The following is a 21,636-nucleotide window of genomic DNA, read 5'->3' as shown; positions in this document are numbered from 1 at the left end:
TGTTTTTTTCACATAAAGTTGTCACTTAAATGATATATTGCTCACACATGCCATGGGTATGTGTGGAATTACACCCCAAAATACATTCTGCTACTTCGACCAAGTATGGTGATACCGCATGTGTGAGACATTTTGGGAGCCTAGCCACATACAGGAGCCCGAAATCCAATGACCACTTTGAAAACCTGAAGGTGCGTAACTTCCTCATTTTACTTCCTCACTACCTATCACAGTTTCAGAGACCCTGAAATGCCAGGATAGCACCAAACCTTCCAGAATGACCCCTTTTTGGAAAATAGACACCTAAGTGAGTATTTTGCATATCTCGTTATTTCTCACAAGGTTTTGAAAAAGAAAAAACGTTTTTGTTTTCTTTCTTCATTTTCAAAAAATGTGTGGCAACAAACGAGATCTGTAAATTACTCACCATGCCTGTTATCAAATTCTTTGGAGTGTCTACTTTCCAATAAGGGGACATTTGGGGGTAATTGTACTATTCTGGCATTTCAGGGTCTCCAAAACTGTGATAGGTAGTCAGGAATTGTAATGAGGAAATAAAGCCCTTTAAAAGCCTGAAGGTGTTTATTGGATTTTAGGGTCCTGTACGCAGCTAGACTGCCACAAAGTCTCTGACATGTGGTATCCCCATACTTGGGAGAAGAAGCAGAATATATTTTTCACATATACACATGTCATGTGTAAGCAATATATCATTTAAGTGACAACTTTGTGTAAAAAAACTTGTGGTACTACTTTCTAAAAAGGGGTCATTTGGGGGTTGGGTTGTTATCTTGGTATTTTATGCCCAGCATTAGAAGTTTATGCCACACAACACTCACTCTTCCAACCACATGAAGACCAAGCCTTTCCTGACACTTTTTGTTCACATGAACAATCTGTATTTTTTGCTAAAAACTTACTTTCAACCCCCCAAACATTATATTTTTTCAAAGAAGATGCCCTAGTGAATAAAACGGCGGGTGTTGCAATTTTTGATGTCACATAGTACTTGGAATTTATTTTTAAAAAATACACTTTTTTGAATTTCAATGCACAAAAGCACAATATATTGGCCAATTGCTTGGTAAGATATAAAAGATGACGGTATGTAAAGTAAATAGATACCAAACATGGCATGCTTTAAAATTGCACATTTTATATTTACATAGAAAGTCAAGTACTAGAATTACTGCCCTTGATGTGACGTTCGCGGCGATACCTCACATGGTGCAGCCGCTGCTTACATACCAACACAGGTTCGATGCTTGTGTATGTCGTTGTGCGCATGTTGGGGGGCGAGGGTGTTTAAATTATTTTATTTTTTTACACTGTTCCTTTCTTTTTTTTTATTAAGTCAGTCTGTGGGCTGAACGAAAAAAGAAGAAACTAACAGATGCTAATGAAGCATAGGAGCAATCCAACCACTGACCACACCAGGCCCCCATGCTTCGGCATATATGTTGTTTTTTTAACTGCAGATGAAAAAACTCATCCAACAGCGCTGCACACACTGACGTATGTTCCGAGAGCAAGACCCTGTTGCTGTCAGACTAAACAGATCAATGCTGCAACTGAATAGTATTCCTGCAAAGAAAACAGCAATGGTTAACAATAAAACAGTAATAATAAAACGGGAACTCAAGGAAACTACAGCTATTTTTGTTTTTTTATTTTTGGACTATTTTATGGGGGTTTTTTACTTTTTTTTTCTCTATTTTTTTTTAACTGTAACCTCCAGATGTTAGGGTCAGTTTCCTGACTACCTAACATCTTTCGAGACCCTTTGTATATATGTGCCCTAGACTGTGCCTTGCTGTACCCTAATACTCCACTAGTGTATGGTAGTGATGGAAGCAGTCTTTAAGACAGAGGCCAGGTTGGCCAGGACAGGGGGGACAAAAAAAATCGGGTGTCACGCCTAAGTCTGTGTCTGCTACAGACACGACCTCTTTTTTTGTTGTGGCTTTTGGGTTGGGGCACCAGGAGTGGCATCAGGAAAATGCCTCTCATGCAGCTGGCTTACCACATCTGGGTGGGGGGTTTGGGCCACAGCACCTTCTGGATACAAAATGGCCGTGATGATTCATCATTTCTCAAGCAGGCTTTCTCCCCCTTTCTAAGATGGGTATTTACAAATGTTGGGGATGCCCCATGCACCAATTCCAAGATTGTACAAAGGTCTAAATAGTGGCACACTTATATAAAAATTGTCCACTTATAAGTGATACCACATATGGAAAAAATCCCAAACTATCTTGCCACTGCTCCCCATGTAGTCTGGGCATCCGGTGGGTGGCACCTGACTATCTTTTCCCTTGTAAATCTGAAACTTGCATGTATAGCTTGTTGCCCTCTCCCAGGTACTATACAACTTGACCCCATATCTGGCACACTTGCTGGGGAAAAATTATTTGAATGCAAGGCGGACAGAAAAACTAATGAGGGACTCATCAACGCAGATGTTTTGCTGGAGAATATACACATCTGCAAATTTCTGGTTAAGGTGATTTACGAGGGGCTGAATTTTGTGGAGCCGGTCTTATTCAGGGTCACCCTGAGGACGACAGAGTGTGTTATCACTGAAATGCATCAATCGCATTATATTCTCATATCTATGCCTGGCCATGGCAGCAGAGAACATGGGAATATGATGAATTGGGTCTGTGGCCAATGCAACCGCAATTCATTTTTTTTAGTAATGCCCATGTTGAGGGTTAGGCCCAAAAAAACATTCAATTTGAAAACCATAATAGGTTTCCATGCAAATGGTCTGGCAAGGTTTGAATTTGGGTTAGCAGTGGTAAATTGCTTTGATGCACAATCAATCCATAGAGATCTTCCATGAAAAACAGTTCCAAAAAATCAAATCAAGGGGAGCAGTTACATTTGCTGTTTCTATCTGAATTCCAGGTTGGGCAGTGAATGGGGGAAGTACGGGTGCTGCAGAATTGGTGGGCTGTCAATTGGGATTTGCACGCACATCTGGAAGGACACTATGGGCTCTATGGGTCTGTGTTTGAGTTCTTGGTGGCTGTGGGACACTACTTGTGCTAGCCACTGCACTAGCTTTTACTGCACTTATGGGACTCACCATGTCAAGTGATACTGCAGTGCTGGTATCTAGAAGACCAGGATTTACTAGGCTGCTGGTGCTCGCCAGTTCTCCAAAAGGTAGAGCGGCACTAGTACTGGCACTCTGCTGCATATGAGAATCATCATGCAATTGTAACACCTCAGCAACCTGGGAACAGGGTCGGGTACGCCTGACCTTAGCAGGGACCTGTACTCCATTGTCTGAGCTATCTGTCAGGGTGCCGCTGCTCTCTACAGGTTTATATTCTGAACCTGATTCTGTCAGTGAGGCTTCCCCTTTGCTCTCATCTGACATACTCAGAATCCTGTAGGCCTCTTTACTAGTATACCTTTCGTTGGACATTTTGGCCACTAAATGTATAGATACCTAGTGCAACTCACGAGAAAAAGAGCACCTGGCTGTCAGGAACTGCTTGAACCACTACAAAATAAATTTACCAGCTAGTGCTAGTAGAGATCAAGCCTGATCTTGCTAACGCTTTGTGTACATTGTCTCCGAATGGCCCACCAGGCCATTTCATGTGGCCCTCGCACCTCTCCTGAAGCTACAGAACTCCCCTTGTCTCAGCAGCCTGTATCAGAGAGGAGGACTGAACTCCTTCTACAGATCCTGTGCCTTTCTGTGCAGCCACATCTCCCCCGGTCTCAGCATTTAGCAGAATCCAGCCCTCCTCTGGTCCTCTTCTGGTCCTCCTCCAGACCTTGAAATTTGCAGCTTCTGCTCTGACATCTGCTTATAATTATTATAAGAATAATGCAATTCTATGCCAGTTGAAAAGGAGGGTAGCACACTGCTGGTATCATCCCAGGAAACTGTATTGGAGACTGCTCAAACAGAACACCATGGCAGAACCATGTTCTGTCTGAAAAGTCTCCAGTGAGTTTCTTGTGTATGATACCAGCAGTATTCAACCCTCCTTTTAAGCATCATCTGCTACAGGAGTGTGAGTGAGCTCTGTGCCGGTCTACACCTGCCCTTTACAATATAAATCTTAAGTTATTACTAAATCCAGTGATAATTGAATGCAGAGGAAAATATGATAAACAGAAGATACATTTATATAGTCTTACAGATACAACCGACCCTTTGAGGGCAACCATAATGCTGATGCGGCCTGCAATGAAATTGAGTTTGACACCCCTGCTGTACAGCCTAATGGAGCCATACAGCATAGCTTTAAAATATTCCATATCTTGACCTGTCTTGTGCTCCCCACAAATACAGTCATCGGCCACTTTATTAGGTACACCTTGCTAGTGCCAAGAAAATTTCCCCCACAACATTACACCACCAGCCTGATCTGTTGATACAAGGCAGGATGGATCCATGATTTCATGTTGTTTAAGCCAAATTTGATCCTGCCATCTGAGTGTCGCAGCAATCAGTCTGCCCATTCTCCTCTGACCTCTGACATCACTGGATATTTTCTATTTTTTGAACCATTCTTTACAAACCCTAGAGATGGTTGTGAGTGAAAATCCCAGTAAATCAGAGGATTTTGAAACACTTAGACCAGTCCGTCTGGCACCAACAACCATGCCCTGTTCAAAGACGATATGGTAAAATGTCTAAACACATGCAACGCTGCTATCTGCATATGAGGAGGGACTGGAATGGACATGGATAGTAGAATGTAGTCTGATGGGAAAAAAAGGTGGGGGGTGGGTGGAGGTAGCTTACTGAAGGAAGTAAGCATAGGAGGGTGGGATGGAGAAGGGAAAAAAATGAGCTGGGGGCCAAGGATAGCACTCTCCACTAGTTCCATACAATGGAGTTGCTTGAGTCCATCAATACCTGGATAGAAGAACCTAGAATTGTTGGGATTCTCTGAACACTTTCCAAGAGAGCCACAGGGGGTACAAAGCCAGTACAAGAAGAGGCAGAAGGTATAGTGCAAAGGGAGCTCTGGTGAGATAAGTTTCATGCATCATTAATAGAGACGATATGGTAAAATGTCTAAACACATACAACAACTGTCTTGTGGTCCACTGCTATCTGCATATGAGGGGGGGGAGTTGAGGTAGCTGACTGAAGGAAGTAAGGATAGAAGGGTGGGATGGAGAAGGGAAAAAATGAGCTGGGGGCCAAGGATAGCACTCACCACTAGTTCCATACGATGGAGTTGCTCTAGTCCGTCAATGTCTGGATAGAAGAACCTGAAGTTGTTGGGATTCTCTGAACACTTTCAAAGAGAGCCACGTTTGGTGGAATTGTTCCTATGTCTCCAACTCGTTTGCCAGAAGGGACTCTATGTATTACATTTTCTGATTGCCACATTCACTGCTTTTTAAATATGCCTTTAAGAACTTGCTTATAGAGAGCCCAAATCATTTTAATATACATACTATACATATATACATCTATCTATACACAAAATTATATATTTGACATTTGCTGTGAAGTCTGCTGTTTTGAACTGGTTTTACAATTTGAAAAGTTCTCTGTACAGGCAGGATGTCATCTGTGTGTTGGCTCCTCTCTAGGCTACCTTTGTTCTAAATAAGTTCTTTGTGATAAGTTCCAAAACTTCCGACATGTTTTCTAATTATGTAAGAACAAAGTTTTTTGCATAACTTTATTTTTAGTGTCCATTTAGCAGTTTTTTTTATCAGTAATGTGCAAACACTTCATTAGTTAACTGTTACATCTTACAAGGGGTCTCTGAGCACTAGATAAATCTTTAAAATATGGTGATTTGATTTCCAAGATTGACTGCACAGCTGGGACCACACAGGATCTTTCCTCCAGGATATTCCAGTACTTTGCCTGTCAACAAATTATACTCTTTTACGTGGATTTACAACAGTGTGCTACAGTGGCGTAACATAGGCCGCTTGGCAAAATTAAACTGTTTACACAGAGCATGGAAATTTCGAAGTTTCCCCAGTGCAAGGAAAACACAGAGAACAAAATTAGCACTGAGCGTTTTAAAGTGATCAAAAGAAAGCAAGTGAATGTGAAACTTTATCACTCAGGCTGACGGAATTGTGGATTTTAAAGGCTGAAATGTTGAAGGAATGATTATGGTCTAGACTTGTTTTAACAGGAAATGGCAGAAAATCACTCAAGTCAAAAACAACAAACAGCAGTGTAGTTCTTATGTGTCTGCTTGTCTATCCATTTGCATTCAAGTCATATCTTTTTGGCTTTAAATACTAAGAGCGGCTTAAAACTAAGAGCAAATGTACAGGTGATCAGTTTTAGGACCATCTATGTCACTGCAACTCTTCATATACATCAATGTCCCTGCACCACTCCAAACCAACAGCTGTAGCTTACATAATGAAGCTAGCATGACTGAAACGTATCTGTTGTCCTCCTGCTGATAATATTTTCCCCATTACTGACTTTGCTCAGCAGTGTGTCTCTGTGTGGAGGTTAGTAGAAGCAGGGGATTACTTCCTCATATCAGAGTTTTCCCCCAAAGACTGATAAAATGCTAGTCCAGCAGCAGCAGGAGAGGTTAAAATAATACAGATCTATAGAATGGATGAAACAGAAAGGTAGTGGAGAGATGCTTGTCTGCGGACCTCAGGTACAGCTTCCTTTCCAGCAAGAACAGTGAGCAGCACAGTAATGACATCATCAAATCTCGCTCCAAACCTCTTGAAACTAGCAGTCACAGACAGCAGTGCCTTAGATATCTCACGCTACATATATACAGTTATGAGGCTCTGGGCAAAGGAAGTGTTCTGCTGTTTTTTTAGAGGAAATTGAAGATAAATGTGAATTTTCAGGGTACTGCGTAGACATAATTATCATTTCTTGATGTACACAATAAGATAGCAAAACTTCATAAAGTCAGGTCCAGATATATCATATAGATATAGACCCTATCCTTTCCTACTAAGCCCCACCTTCACAACATACAATTGTGTTCAAAATAATAGCAGTCAGACATCACTAACCTGATCAATCACTGTTTTTGGTAGAAATTATATTTCTACATGGCAAATAATTTACTAACAGGTGTAGTAGAGTAATAGAAATCCAACAAACCCAACAGTCATGACATGCATGCTGCTGATTCTGTGTAATTGAATCACTAATTGAAAGGGGCATGTTCAAAATAATAGCAGTGTGGAGTTCTATTAGTAAGGTCATTCATTCTTTGAAAAACAGGTGGCAATTATTGCCCTTATTTAAGGAAGGAAGGCAGTAAATGTTGTACATGCTGGTTACAGTGCATTTTTCTCTGAAATTCTGAGGAAAATGGGTCGTTCCAGACATTGTTCAGAAGAACAGCGTACCTTGATTAAAAAGTTGATTGGAGAGGGGAAAACATATAAAGAAGTGCAGAAAATGATAGGCTGCTCAGCTAAAATGATCGCAAATGCTTTAAAATGGCAACCAAAACCTGAAAGACGTGGAAGAAAGCGAAAAACTACCATTCGAATGGATAGAAGAATAGCTAAAATGGCAAGGACTCAGCCAACAATCAGCTCCAGGAAGATCAAAGAAGGTCTAAAGTTACCTTTGAATACTGTTACAATTAGAAGACGCCTATGTGAGGCCAAGCTATCTGAAAGAAGCCCCCGCAAAGTCCCACTGTTGAAAAAAAGACGTGCTAAAGAGGTTACAATTTGCCAAAGAGCACATTGACTGGCCTAAAGAGAAATGTCGCAACATTTTGTGGACTGATGAAAGTAAGATTGTTCTTTTTGGGTCTAGTGGCCGGAGACAGTTTGTCAGACGACCCCCAAACACTGAATTCAAGCCACAGTACACTGTGAAGACAGTGAAGCATGGTTGCGCAAGCATCATGATATGGGGATGTTTTTCATACAACGGTGTTGGGCCTATTTATCACATACCAGGGATCATGGATCAGCTTGAATACATTAGAATACTTGAAGAGGTCATGCTGCCTTATACTGAAGAGGAAATGCCCTTGAAATGGGTGTTTCAACAAGACAACGACCCCAAACACACCAGTAAACGTGCAACATCTTGGTTCCAGACCAACAAGATTGACGTTATGGAGTGGCCAGCCCAATCCCCGGATCTTAATCCAATAGAAAACTTGTGGGGTGACATCAAAAATGCAGTTTCTGAGGCAAAACCAAGAAATAGAGAAGAACTGTGGAATGTAGTCCAATCATCCTGGGCTGGAATACCTGTTCACAGGTGCCAGAAGTTGGTTGACTCCATGCAACACAGATGTACAGCAGTTCTCAGAAACAGTGCTTATACAACTAAATATTAATTAAGTGATTCAAAGGAAAGCAAAATCTTCAAACATTTTTCAGTTTATATAGTGAATGTTTGAGTTTGTAAAGAAGAATACAAACACTGCTATTTTTTGAACAGTCTAATATTCACTTTTCCATTTTTTTAGAGGAACAACACAAATTTGTTATATTTTTCTTCGTGTTTTGATTTGGAATAGAATGTGTAGTGTTCCCAATGCATTTGTGTGTATGGACATAAAAGCTATTAGAAGGATTTTGAGCTTTATTCACTTTTTTCAACACACTGCTATTATTTTGAACACAACTGTACATGTGAATCAAGTGTCAGAATTGCCAACTGATATTGGTGTGAATAATATTTATTTACCGTATTTACCAGCACAGTGACAGGGATAGCAATTGATCCATCCACTGTCAGGACCAAAGCCATGTGAGCCTCAACTCTGACTCATGTTCAAGACTGGTTATCTCTTTCCTCATCATGAGATTAACATTGTGATGTATTTATAAGTTAGGAAAAAATGTCATACCTACATTGTTTTGTTTTGACACATATGTTTTTGATGGGTATAATTGATATTGAGGGGAGGCCCTAGTCTGGTTTTTATGTATAAAACAAATTTACCCACACACAAAACAGCAATGTTTATATGTCAGATCTAGAAACTTGTAAAAGTAGATGGATTCTCTCTTGCAAGGACTGTTCTAAAACCCAGGAATGGTCCTTGTTATGAACACAGTAAGCCAAAAAATGGACAGTACCAGATATTGCACATTTTTGCAGGTAATAATAATATTTAGGGAGTAATAATAAAAGCAATAGTTTCAATATAATTTCCACTATGCCAAGGCAACATCTGAAGTGTTGCCTCAGCTTCCTTTTGCCTTACTAGAAAATCCCATGGAAAGTCCTAGAAATGTGCTGGTCATCTCAGAACATTCCTCTAGTAGTCTTGGTACCGTTTTCTCAATTTTTATGTGCCAGCCCCAGTAAGTCTCCTGGAGGTACACTTGCCAGTTTTTGTTAGAAACGTTTCTGCCTGCATATTCCAACAGGACTAGGTTTAAATAGCTATGAAAAGACATCTTGTGGTTCTCAATATCAAAGTTTAGCAGGAAATAAGTGCTATGTCTCAAGGCAGGGAGCTTGTTGTAAGTAAATAAAATGTGTTAAGAAGCTTACAATCTAATGTACCTATCTCACATGCATGCATACACACGAACACATATGAGGGCCACTTTGAAGAGGATTCAATTAATCTAGCAACATGTTTTTAGAGAGTGGGAATAAACTTTATTACTTTGAGGAAATCCATGCAAGCACAAGGAGAACATGCAAACTTCATGCAGATAGTTTTCTGATTGGGATAAACAGAATTCTAGTAACTTGCCCTCTGAATATTATACAACTATCCCCTTGTATGTGGAAAGGAACGCTAAACATTAAAACAAAACTTTACACAACAAAACATGTCTGCAAATTCTTTCATATATATCTTACTCTGAGTTAAAACTGTATAAACAATGACCGTAAAGATACCAATAGGTGGTATCTCTGGCTGAGCTAATAGGTTTCTTAATTCCACAATATTTATTAATGAGGATACTACAGTTGAAAATAGAATGAATACGATTGGTAGTTTATTATCACACATATTTCCTGTTCGCACCTTTAATGTCAGGGCCTGGGACCTGGACCTGGGACATGCCCCTTCCCCTGAAGACTGGCATAAAGCTTTTCTTTTAGCTTTCACAATCATGATTTCCTCACAGGCTCAGGAGATAAATTACAAACTCTTTGCCAGATAGTGTAGGTACCCGGTTATGCTGCATAAGATTATTCTGTCAATCCCAGACCAGTGCTGGAGATGTGGAGAGCCAGGTGGTACACATCATCACATATGGTGGTTTTGCTCTAAAATAAAATTATTTTGGAAGACTATCTTTCATCTAAGCCAACTTATAACAAACAGAGTGTGGCCGGAGGCCCTGCAGGTGGCCCTCCTTTCCATGATACCTGGTATGATTAAAACTATTAAGAAGAGTTTGTTCCAATTTCTGCTAATGGCAGGTTGTGCCCTGATCCCAAGGCATTGGATATTCCCCTGTGACTATTCAAGAGTTGGGAGAGTGGGCTACTGAATTGAAGTCGATTATGCAAATGGAAGAGCTGCTGGCTATTGTTAATGAAAATTTCATCAAATTTCGAGACTTGTGGTTTTCGTGGATTGATTTAGTTGATTCTCCTGAAATCTTGCTTTTCTTTAGAAACTAGATTGGCAATATTGATAATTAAATCAACTGGCTGGACTTCTTTGTCGACTGCTCTACCCTCTTTTCTTCATTTTCTCTCTCTTCTTGTTCTTCCTGTACCTCTCCTTTTCTGTCTCTATTTCATCTTTTCTCTAGATCCCCTTTTACCCTTTTTCTCTATATCTATCTTTACTTTAAAATCAGGAAAGGTGGCTTTATGCGACCCACTACCCTACTCCTCAGCAAAGGTTCCCCCATATGTAATTACATCTCACACCTAATTGGCCCACGTTGCCATTCAACCTGACTCTCTGGATCCTAATCTTGTAGATCTTAAATGGACAGCTGTTTGGGCAGACTCTTGAGCCTGATATTGCTTCATATACTTATACCTTGCACCTTTTGATTATTTTATTGTACTCTTATGTCATCTGACCTGCCATTATTTGAGGAGATTATTATAGCTAACCTTTACATGTTTGTTGTCATAGTATTTATGAGATTGTGCAAATGCAACATCTTTCAAATAAACATATATTAAAAAAAATAGAATGAATAAGATCAAAAATGTGGGTCTCAAGAGATACTTTGCATCTTCCATCTGTCCCATATTTTATTAAACATTTTGGAGCAGCCCCTATGCATGTAAACTTCTTTTAGGGACTAGTGGCAATTACATCAAAAATCCAGTTGTATCTTGCCGGTGTCAGTACAGACCTCCAGATTTCCATTTCTTTATAATTTCTGAGAACAGGTATTTCAAATTTACTCTATCAAAATCAATTCCATGTAATTTCATTTACATTTCTGAATTTCTTTATAGGCAACAAGAGAAACTTTAACAAACCACTGTAATAACCTGGGAGATTCACTTGGAAAGGAAAATGACCTGGCTCTTATCATTGATGGACAGACCCTGAAGTACGCTCTCTCATTTGAAGTCCGTCAGTGCTTCCTGGACTTGGCACTTTCCTGTAAGGCTGTCATCTGCTGCAGGTACACAGAATTCATTATTTAATGCCACTGCCAGTGAGTATTCCAAAACTGCTTATGTCTAGAGTTCTGGCTGCAAAAATCATAGTCTACCTTGTAAAACATTTTGCTAGGCAAATGTGTAGCACAGATATGCTTGACAGCCAAATCAGAAAAGAAAGAAAAAAGAATGCAACTGGAACATTTTATTATGAACAAAACAGAAACTTAAGATAATCTGAGCTGGAAAACTACTATATAACCAGATGTTGATTTGTTTTATGTTTCCTGCTGTATTTTTATTTAAGATCTTTTGGACATGTTCCTTTTCTTGACAGCTAAGGTGCTGTGCCTTTTTTGTATTTTTTATTGTTGACTGTGATGGTTGACAGGAATGCTGCTAAACAACCCTGTGTCATATGGGACCTCTTTAAGAAAATGGACAACTCAGAAGCATGAAACTTACTAATTATGTATATTTTGGCATTTTATTTGCTTTCAGTATATTCATGGGGATTGAGCTTATTTGTAAATGCATACATGTGTATTTGTTAAAAAGGAAAAAGATAAGCACTTTCTAGCTCACTCACGAATAAACTGATTGTTGAATTACACATCTAAGCTCAATAAAGTGGAACTAAACACCTGCTATGATACACTATGAGCAGGTAGGAATTTGATTGCCGAAGAGACATGCAATGTCCCTTCTGGAATAAAACATTCCTAACTCTACCTACCTGCCTGCTCACAGCAATCTCCAGACTGTAAACTGAGCTGCACATGTACAGCTCAGTTTACAGCAGCTGGGCCGATCCTGTGTGCTGGGTTGACCAGCTCCTAAGCATGCGCAGGACTGACGTTATCATGCGCTGGCCAATGAAGATGGCTGAAACCCGGCACATAGTAAGAGATGCTGGCACTGGCGAGGGAGTGTTGGCAAGGTGAATATTCTCCATTTAGTTCCGCATTAACTTTTACAGTGTTCCAAGGGCTATATGAGGTCTGAAGCCTTATTGGGTTTAAGCTATGCTGAGGGATGGTTGTTAGAGGGGCCAAACATTTTCTACAGCAGCACATTTTGTAACAAATAATCTGTTTCAACTTTTGAGTGAAGTCAGATGTGCAGATCTGACAAGATCATCATAAAACACCTGTATCTGCTTGCACAGATATGGGAATAACTATTTGTCTTGATCATATTTATGCAGATGCAAACAGATGAAGGAGACACACAAATACGTCAGGGACAGACTGGGACTTGAGGGCCCACCTAAGATAGACAGGTCTAAGGGCTCACCTCACCAACCTTTCATATTTTTAACACAATACAACTATAGTCTTCACCCAACAACATTGTCTTTATTTCTGATTCAACAACTTATTACAAAGTTATTTGCAATGTATTTATAACACAATTATGCAAAAATATGATCCTATCTGATTTTTACATATTTGTGCTCAATGAATAACATCCAAGATGTATTTAACAGTGAAGAAACAGTTGACTGGAAAACATACAATACAGCACAATAAATGGTAAAGTAAGACTTGCTAAGTATGATGAGGATGATCAAGCAAGTATCACTAAATATAATGAAGATAATGACTAATAGTACAGAAGTGGAATTATTGGATTACTCACTCTTCAAGATGTTGACATTAATTCTGTAGACTACAGCCTTGTCCCTCTAGTAAGAGTGAAGGAAAGTTAGCTAATTTATCAAGGATGTTATCAGGCCATGATTGCCAGTGGTAAAGTGCTGAAATCATTGCATTGTCCAGTCCTCAAGATGATGACATTAATTGGGCTTATTTTAGCATGCTTAGAAAATTATTGGGCCCTTTCAGGCCCCTTTCTCATGGATTAGATTCTGATATGATCGGCAGGGGATCAGCTCACAGATCCCCTGCTGATCAGAGCAGAACGGGCAGAATAGACACAGACAGAGCCCACTCTGCTCTGTGGATGTCCAGGAGTTAGTGCACTCCACTATCCATTTTCACCTGACCACCCTCCGATACGCCTAAATGGAAGAGGACGGATCACCATCCATTTTTATTTAGCGGACCGGATCAGACCCAAAAGTAGGTGAATGTAAATGGACAAAAAAATAAAAGTCTATTTACACCCGCTTGTCCATAGCAATGCATGGACTTTCCAATCAAGTCTGCCTGAAAAACTGTCTGAAAGGCACAGGAACCTTTTTTTCTGCATGAAACATTGTCAGAGCAACCCATGTAGGTAAGATGTAATTATTACTTTCTTTGTTATCCTTTAAACAAAGATGGTAAACAGCATTATTGGTTTGCTCCATTATCTAGTACAGTGTTTTTAAACCTTTTTCCAGTCAAGGCAAGAATTGTGCACAATCCTGGGGCGCACATTTGAGGACTCATTCACACCAGGAAGGGCATCCAAGCACGGGATTTTTTGTATTCTCACATGTCACAGTTTTCTGTGGCACCATGAGTTTTAGCAGGTGTGAATACCAGTGCCTTTGCTAGATACATGGGTGTGCCATTAGAAATTAGCATTTTTGGGCAGAGTGGGAAAATGGGCAACAAGACCAAAAAATGTAAGGTAGAAAAATCTGCCCTTTAAACTACTGAACTGTGCATTATTAACTACTGAACTGTGTTTTACCAACTACATAACTGTGCCTTAAGCCCGCTGGTTGAATAAAAGAAAATGAATCATGTATAGCCAGCCTTAGTAAACCACTGAACTGAGCCATAACTACTGAAGTCTGCATTATATATGTTTATATATAGAGCTGACAAAATCAATGGAATCACTAACAGGATCCCTATCAGAAGGCAGTGTGAAGCAGCATTCACATGTATCCATATACAGTTAAACATCACTCCGGTTGAGAAAGGCTGATCTAGTGTTACCAATTTTCATGACCATGATCCTGAGAGCAGGCCTTTTCAATCCAAACAGAACAGCATTTGTATGACTCTTAGAAAGTCCAAAGAATGATTTCCTGGAGTGGCACAATGTGTGACATCGCTAATCAACAAATTAGGAATGTGAAAATAGGACTGCATGTAGAATGAATTTCATGACATTCTTTTAATGTGGGCCTGTACTCAATTACAGCTCCCACTTACATTTTCAGCACCATTAAATAAGCAGCCAATAATGTAAACAAAACTCAAAGAACTTTTCCAACTTTTCAAAATACCAAACAGGCTTTCTCCAGTTGTGTTAATAACACTGAGTAGGAAAATCTTCTCCATTTAACACTTTCTCTAACACCCTGGCTTATATTTTGTTTCACCATGCTGCCTATGATGCAGATCAAGTGATTGACTGAAGTTTAGCTTAACAATGTTACCAGGCCACCTATTCCTCTAATAGTTGGGGTGATGTGCCTTTCCTTTTCTACTCAGGGCCCAACCTCTTCTACAAGCTTGGGGAGATTGTTATCATGTCTATTAAGAAGCACACCAAGCTTCAGAAAATCACCATGATTTAGATCAGGGTACATAAAGTATGAGCAGCTTAAATCTTCCCTCTGGAAGCAAGGCCTAGTTTGGCAAAGCACAGGATTATATTAGTTATCTTCTTAATTAGCTCATGGTTTTGAAGTATCTTCTCCTTTTGTTTATTTTTTAGGGTTAATATTGATTAGAATTTCAATAAATATGCTGTTTTCTGTAGACAGATATGCAGTTGCTACTGCCAGATGTTTTGCATATCCCTCATGTTTCCTGACTTGTGCCAGGGAACATGAGGAATGTACACAACACTTAGATAGGGTGTTCTTTCAAAACGTGTTGAAGTAGTTGACATAGGATTCATTGCCACAAATGGCTTCCACTTAGATAGAGAAGGCTTATCAGGAGATGTTGAAAATGATTCAGATGATGTAGAAAGCCTATTTAAATGTGAAGGAACAGATTCTGAACTTACAGAAGGCAAAGGTATGTCTGACCATGAAATCACAGATTTTGCATGTGTGAAAAACAAATCTTGGAAAGAAAAAACGAAAAAAGGAGTAAATGGGACTTTCAAGGTACCAATATACAGTTGTGTTCAAAATAATAGCAGTAAGACATCACTAACCTAATCAATCACTGTTTTTGGTAGAAATTATATTTCTACATGGCAAATAAATTACTAACAGGTGTATTAGAGTGATAGAAATCCAACAGACCCAACAGTCATGACATGCATGCTGCTGATTCTGTGTAATTGAATCACTAATTGAAAGGGGCATGTTCAAAATAATAGCAGTGTGGAGTTCTATTAGTGAGGTCATTCATTCTTTGAAAAACAGGTGGCAATTATTGCCCTTATTTAAGGAAGGAAGGAAGGCAGCAAATGTTGTACATGCTGGTTCCAGTGCATTTCTCTCTGAAATTCTGAGGAAAATGGGTCGTTCCAGACATTGTTCGGAAGAACAGCGTACCTTGATTAAAAAGTTGATTGGAGAGGGGAAAACATATAAAGAAGTGCAGAAAATGATAGGCTGCTCAGCTAAAATGATCGCAAATGCTTTAAAATGGCAACCAAAACCTGAAAGACGTGGAAGAAAGTGAAAAACTACCATTCGAATGAATAGAAGAATAGCCAAAATGTCAAGGACTCAGCCAACAATCAGCTCCAGGAAGATCAAAGAAGGTGTAAAGTTATCTGTTACTACTGTTACAATTAGAAGACACCTATGTGAAGCCAAGCTATCTGCAAGAAGCCCCCCGCAAAGTCCCACTGTTGAAAAAAAGACATGTGCTGAAGAGGTTACAATTTGCCAAAGAGCACATTGACTGGCCCAAAGAGAAATGGCGCAACATTTTGTGGACTGATGAAAGTAAGATTGTTCTCTTTGGGTCTAGTGGCCGGAGACAGTTTGTCAGACGACCCCCAAACACTGAATTCAAGCCACAGTACACTGTGAAGACAGTGAAGCATGGTTGCGCAAGCATCATGATATGGGGATGTTTCTCATACTACGGTGGTGGGCCTATTTATCGCATAGCAGGGATCATGGATCCGTTTGAATACATCAGAATACTTGAAGAGGTCATGCTACCTTATGCTGAAGAGGAAATGCCCTTGAAATTGGTGTTCCAATAAGACAACGACCCCAAACACACCAGTAAACGTGCAACGTCTTGGTTCCAGACCAACAAGATTGACGTTATGGAGTGGCCAGCCCAATCCCCGGATCTTAATCCAATAGAAATCTTGTGGGGTGACATAAAAAAAAAACAAGAAATAGAGAAGAACTGTGGAATGCAGTCCAATCATCCTGGGCTGGAATACCTGTTCACAGGTGCCAGAAGTTATTTGACTCCATGCAACACAGATGTACAGCAGTTCTCAGAAACAGTGCTTATACAACTAAATATTAAGTAATTCAAAGGAAAGCAAAATCTTCAAACATTTTTCAGTTTATATAGTGCATGTTTGAGTTTGTAAAGAATACGAACACTGCTATTTTTTTGAACAGTCTAATATTCACTTTTCTTCAATTTTTTTTAGAGGAACAACACAAATTTGATATATTTTTCTTCATGTTTTGATTTGGAATAGAATGTGTAGTGTTCCCAATGCATTTGTGTGTATAGAAATAAAAGCTATTAGAAGGATTTTGAGCTTTATTCACTTTTCTCAACACACTGCTATTATTTTGAACACAACTGTACCTCCCTCAGGAAAAATACACTACACACATATATATAAAATCATTGATGTTTATTACAGAGTCATGTTAGCACCTTCCCTTTCGTTGTATTCTATCAGAGTGTTTAGAATATAGTAACCTACAGTACATATTACTTTATGTGGTGTATTTGTATTCACAGAAGGTGTGTGGGGTTGTTGTATTGATTATTCATACTAATACATTCAGGGGACTATCCTCGCTTTTTATAACATGACTTCTCTAAAGTGACTTGCCAGTATGGCTGTGCACAGTGAGAATTGATGGGAATGACATAGCTGGAGGTTAAACAACCGTTGCAGAGGCAGTTATGATATTGACAGGAATGACGGGTAGAATGACATATAGAAATGAATCATTAATGGCAGACTCCCATTAGGTAGTTTTTCATTTGTTTTTCTGCCACATGCTCAGGGCTCATTGGAGGATCTTTTAAGCCTATCTACCCCTGCTTCCAGCACTAGTTTATTTTACGGGAAACATTACCAGTTAAACAATTTTTTCTAAACAGATCTTTGTTTTCCCCAGAAGCATCTATGGGCACATATAGACATGAGATTTTTGCCTGACTCATCTGAAAACAAGTGGCTATCATCTCATGTCTATGGGTATCTTAAGAGCTGTAATTTTGCAGACATGGCTTTTCTATGCAAGATAGTAAGGCAAGGGATATAAATAACCGAATTAGTGAAAACAGTTTATCCCTCTCCTGTAGAATCATTGCTAAGCATTAAACTTAAATTAACTAATCACTAGAACTCCAAATCCCACTTTTTTAAAAAATATATTTATAAAATAGGATTTTGAAATAATTTAATTGTATTTTAATGTGCACGTGTACTTATTGTAACAAATCATATGCTCAAAACAAGAGAAATTGGTTATTTTGTTTTCATATGTGAAGATTTTAACATATTTTGAAAAGGTGACATTATAAAAGAACTTTAGGTAAAGATACAAACCTCAGGCCGATAATGTACTAATAAAAACATTACTAAATGTGTTTTAAAACACTACTTATATAACCGCTTGAAATCTGTTTTGGCATTATCCTTTCATATGTCCTGAGACATCAGAAAGAATTGGAGAGGTTTTACACTGGAGCCACATTGCACCTTGAGTCCACTTTGATGGTGTTCCATCAAGCTAATCTAAACTGGTCTATTGTGGTCAAATGTAATGTACTTTTTGGAGAACCTCAACTCCTTATTATCTTTATATCACCCCTTCGGTTTTTTCATGGTGCCAAAAGATGGATTTTAGCTGCTTGAGATCCCAAATATAACACACATAATCACAATCAAACACTAATGAACATAGCAAAACCCCTACATACATTACTGTCAATTGTAAGTATGGTTGACCCAATAACTCCAGCTACCTCTACCCCTGACTCCAGTAAACAAGATAATCTTTGAGTGCCATATTCAATCTTCAGTGTACATCTTTACTTACACTCTGGTATCTATCCCCACCATCTTGGCTCTAGAATTATTTATAATAGCATAGGCCAAGGGACTTTATTCCTCAGCAACATATTACCAGTTTCTTGTTGGGTATTAAACAGCCCTCCTATTTTTGCTGGTATAGCTCAGTATTCCGCAAGGAGAATGCTCATTTTGTGAGTCTGTGACATTTTCAGGGTACTGATCTTTCCAAGTGTTATTACCAAGTTCCCGAACAGCTAAGCACATGCCTGCCAATAACTTCATTACTTTGAGACCATTGGAAAGGAATCATAGACAATAGTTTTGGCAAAGCAATTTTTAGTTTTGCACAACCATTCTTTATAGGGAGTACAAAAATGTAACGGAGAGAATGATCACTTATACATAGCTTCAGGCAATGTGAATTTGCTTCATGATCACAGAAGAACACTGCTCTGGTGGTATATAACAGTAGCTAGAAATTAAAAAGCTGATAGACATGCTTATCTCTTTTTTCAGTGACAATCTTAACTGCCCTATTGGTCTTGGTGGAAGATCTAGCACTGTTGTGGAGAAATCAGTTTACCCTACTTGCAGGCATGTAACACAGATTTACAACCCAAAGAGATTCACAATTCAAATACTAGGTTGCACACACAGGCCAAATCAAGAGGAATCTTCCAGCACACCTGAGAAGATGCCTAATTACTACATGGCATCCAACTGTGCTTGGCGCTTACAAAGCACAGGCATTCTACACTTTTTCTGGCCTCTGTCCTATTGGTCTGGCCTAAATAATAGGCATGCTACACCTAACTAATAATGTCACTCAATGGGAAGAAAATACTTCTATATGGCCACCCTTGTCTTTTGTAAGAGGGATCATACCCATTTATACACTATATTGCCAAAGGTTTTAGGACGCATGCCTTTACACACATGAACTTTAATGGCATCCCAGTCTTAGTCCATAGGGTTCAATTATGAATTAGCTCACCTTTTGCAGCTGTCACAGCTTCAACTTTTCTGGGAAGCCTGACCACAAAGTTTAGGTACGCATCTATGGGAATATTTGACCATTCTTCCAGAAGCGCATTTGTGAGGTCAGGCACTGATGTCAAAGGAGAAGGCCTAGCCCACAGTCTCCGCTCTAATTCATCCCAAAGGTGTTCTATCGGGTTGAGGTTAGGACTGTGCAGGCCAGTCAAGTTCCTCCACCCCAAACGCACTCATCCATGTCTTTATGCACTTTGCACTGGTGCACTTGTGCACAGTCACTTTGGAACATCCCCAAACTTGGATGCAGCTGCTCGTCCATGGAAACCAATTCCATGAAGCTCTCTACGCACTGGTATTGTTCTAATGTGAAGGCCACATGAAGTTTGGAGGTCTTTAGTTATTGAGTTTGCAGACAGTTGGCGACTTCTGTGCACTTCAGCATGTGCTGACCCCGCTCTGTCATCTTACATGGCCTACCACTTCGTGGCTGAGTTGCTGTTGTTCCCATTTGCTTCCACATTGTTATAATACAACTAACAGTTGATCGTGGAATATTTAGTAGCAAGGAAATTTCATGGATGGACTTATTGCACAGGTGGTACCACGTTTGAATTCACTGAGATCCTGAGAGCGACCCATTCTTTCACAAATATTTGTAGAAGTAGTCTGCATGCTTAGGTGTCTGATTTTATACACCTGTGACCATGAAGGTGATTGGAACACCTGAATCCAATGATTTAGAGGGGTATCCCAATAGTTTTGCCTATATAGGGTATATACTCTGTTACTCTAAATACGCTTCTTTAAGTCAACTTCAGCTAAATAATAGGAATAGTGTGCTTTTTTTTTTTACATTTCTTTGATGTATGTGTGTTTTGAATCATTCTTCTATTTCCTTCTATTTTCCAATTTATGTTTTATTTGTTGCACTTTTACTTTCCATTTGACAAGTGGAGTACAATGCACAGAACAAATATATCCCATTCTAATTATTTCATACTGTTGCCTGAAGTCAGATTCAGCTCAGGAAACAGGAGATTAGAGGTGTGAGCAGGAAGATAAACAGTGACCTCAGGCAAGGAGTATATCAATTAAATCTGGATTTTACTAAAACCAGCATTCAGATCAAATAGAGAAAGGGTCGGGGATGCGTTGCGTATAAAATGCAAAATGTTCATGTTTTTGCCATTTTTCTAGTGAGTTGCTGAAGGTACAGCTGAATTTAGCTTGCTGTTTTTTTGGCTATTAAGTGTCTTATGTATATCTGTCAAGAGGAAATTGGGAAAATAACCCCTGCACTGTGGTCTGGCTTTTGTTCACTTAAATTTTGCCAGACTTTAGCAATCAAAAGTGCCAGATACATTTCTGAAAGGTGCTTTCTTGTTTACTCAGCAATTTCAAGTCATTTTGTGACGCACACAAGGCCTAGATTCAGTTTCTAGAGTAAGACTGAAGCAAGTCAGTAAAATAAGCTGTTTTTTTCCACATCTGCACTGACAAACATGGGTAGACTGTTAAAGGGATATTCTCATGTTTGGTTAGTTTAATGCTTATTTGTAAAGTTTACATGTTGATAAACTGCTGGGTTTCTTTTTACTTTTTTATTATTCATAGAAAATATTCTACAAATAAATTGAAATACAGTGTGCACCAATGACACAGCTATTGCAAAGAGAATGCCCAGCCTGGCTGCTCACCTTCATCACCAACTTACATTGGTCCAACCTGGCTCAATGTACTGCTGCTTAGGATATTGAAAACCACTGTAGAAGCCTGTGCTATAGACAGTGATAAAAAAAAAGAAAACAACACAGGAGAGAAAACAGCATGTTCTAAGAGTAATATGTATGGAATATCATGAAAAAAAGATAAGGCAATGCACTCACATAAAAGTACTTAGATATCACATTTCGATAAGTACTATAAAGGATGACCATCAGTGAAGAACCGTTCCAGTAAATTGGGAAAAATATTCAGAGGGGCTCACCCGGGTTTACCTATGTACATGGATGGAGAAAGAACAAGAA

General features: G+C 39.2%; 1 protein-coding gene across 1 annotated transcript in view; it reads left to right on the top strand.

Annotated features, from left to right (window-relative positions):
* ATP8A2 (ATPase phospholipid transporting 8A2) overlaps positions 1–21,636 on the top strand; it is an 870,132-nt gene that overhangs the window by 347,848 nt on the left and 500,648 nt on the right. The window contains exon 25 of the mRNA XM_089685820.1: positions 11,363–11,535. Within this exon, the coding sequence (XP_089541946.1) occupies positions 11,363–11,535 (173 nt within the window). The remainder of the gene's footprint in view (positions 1–11,362; positions 11,536–21,636) is intronic.

Source organism: Staurois parvus, unplaced genomic scaffold (genome assembly GCF_062004578.1).
Source record: "Staurois parvus isolate SC_StPar_1 unplaced genomic scaffold, SC_StPar_1.0 ptg000387l, whole genome shotgun sequence".
In the NCBI taxonomy this organism is placed as follows: Eukaryota; Metazoa; Chordata; class Amphibia; order Anura; family Ranidae; genus Staurois; species Staurois parvus.
This window is presented reverse-complemented; position numbering and strand designations above follow the sequence as displayed.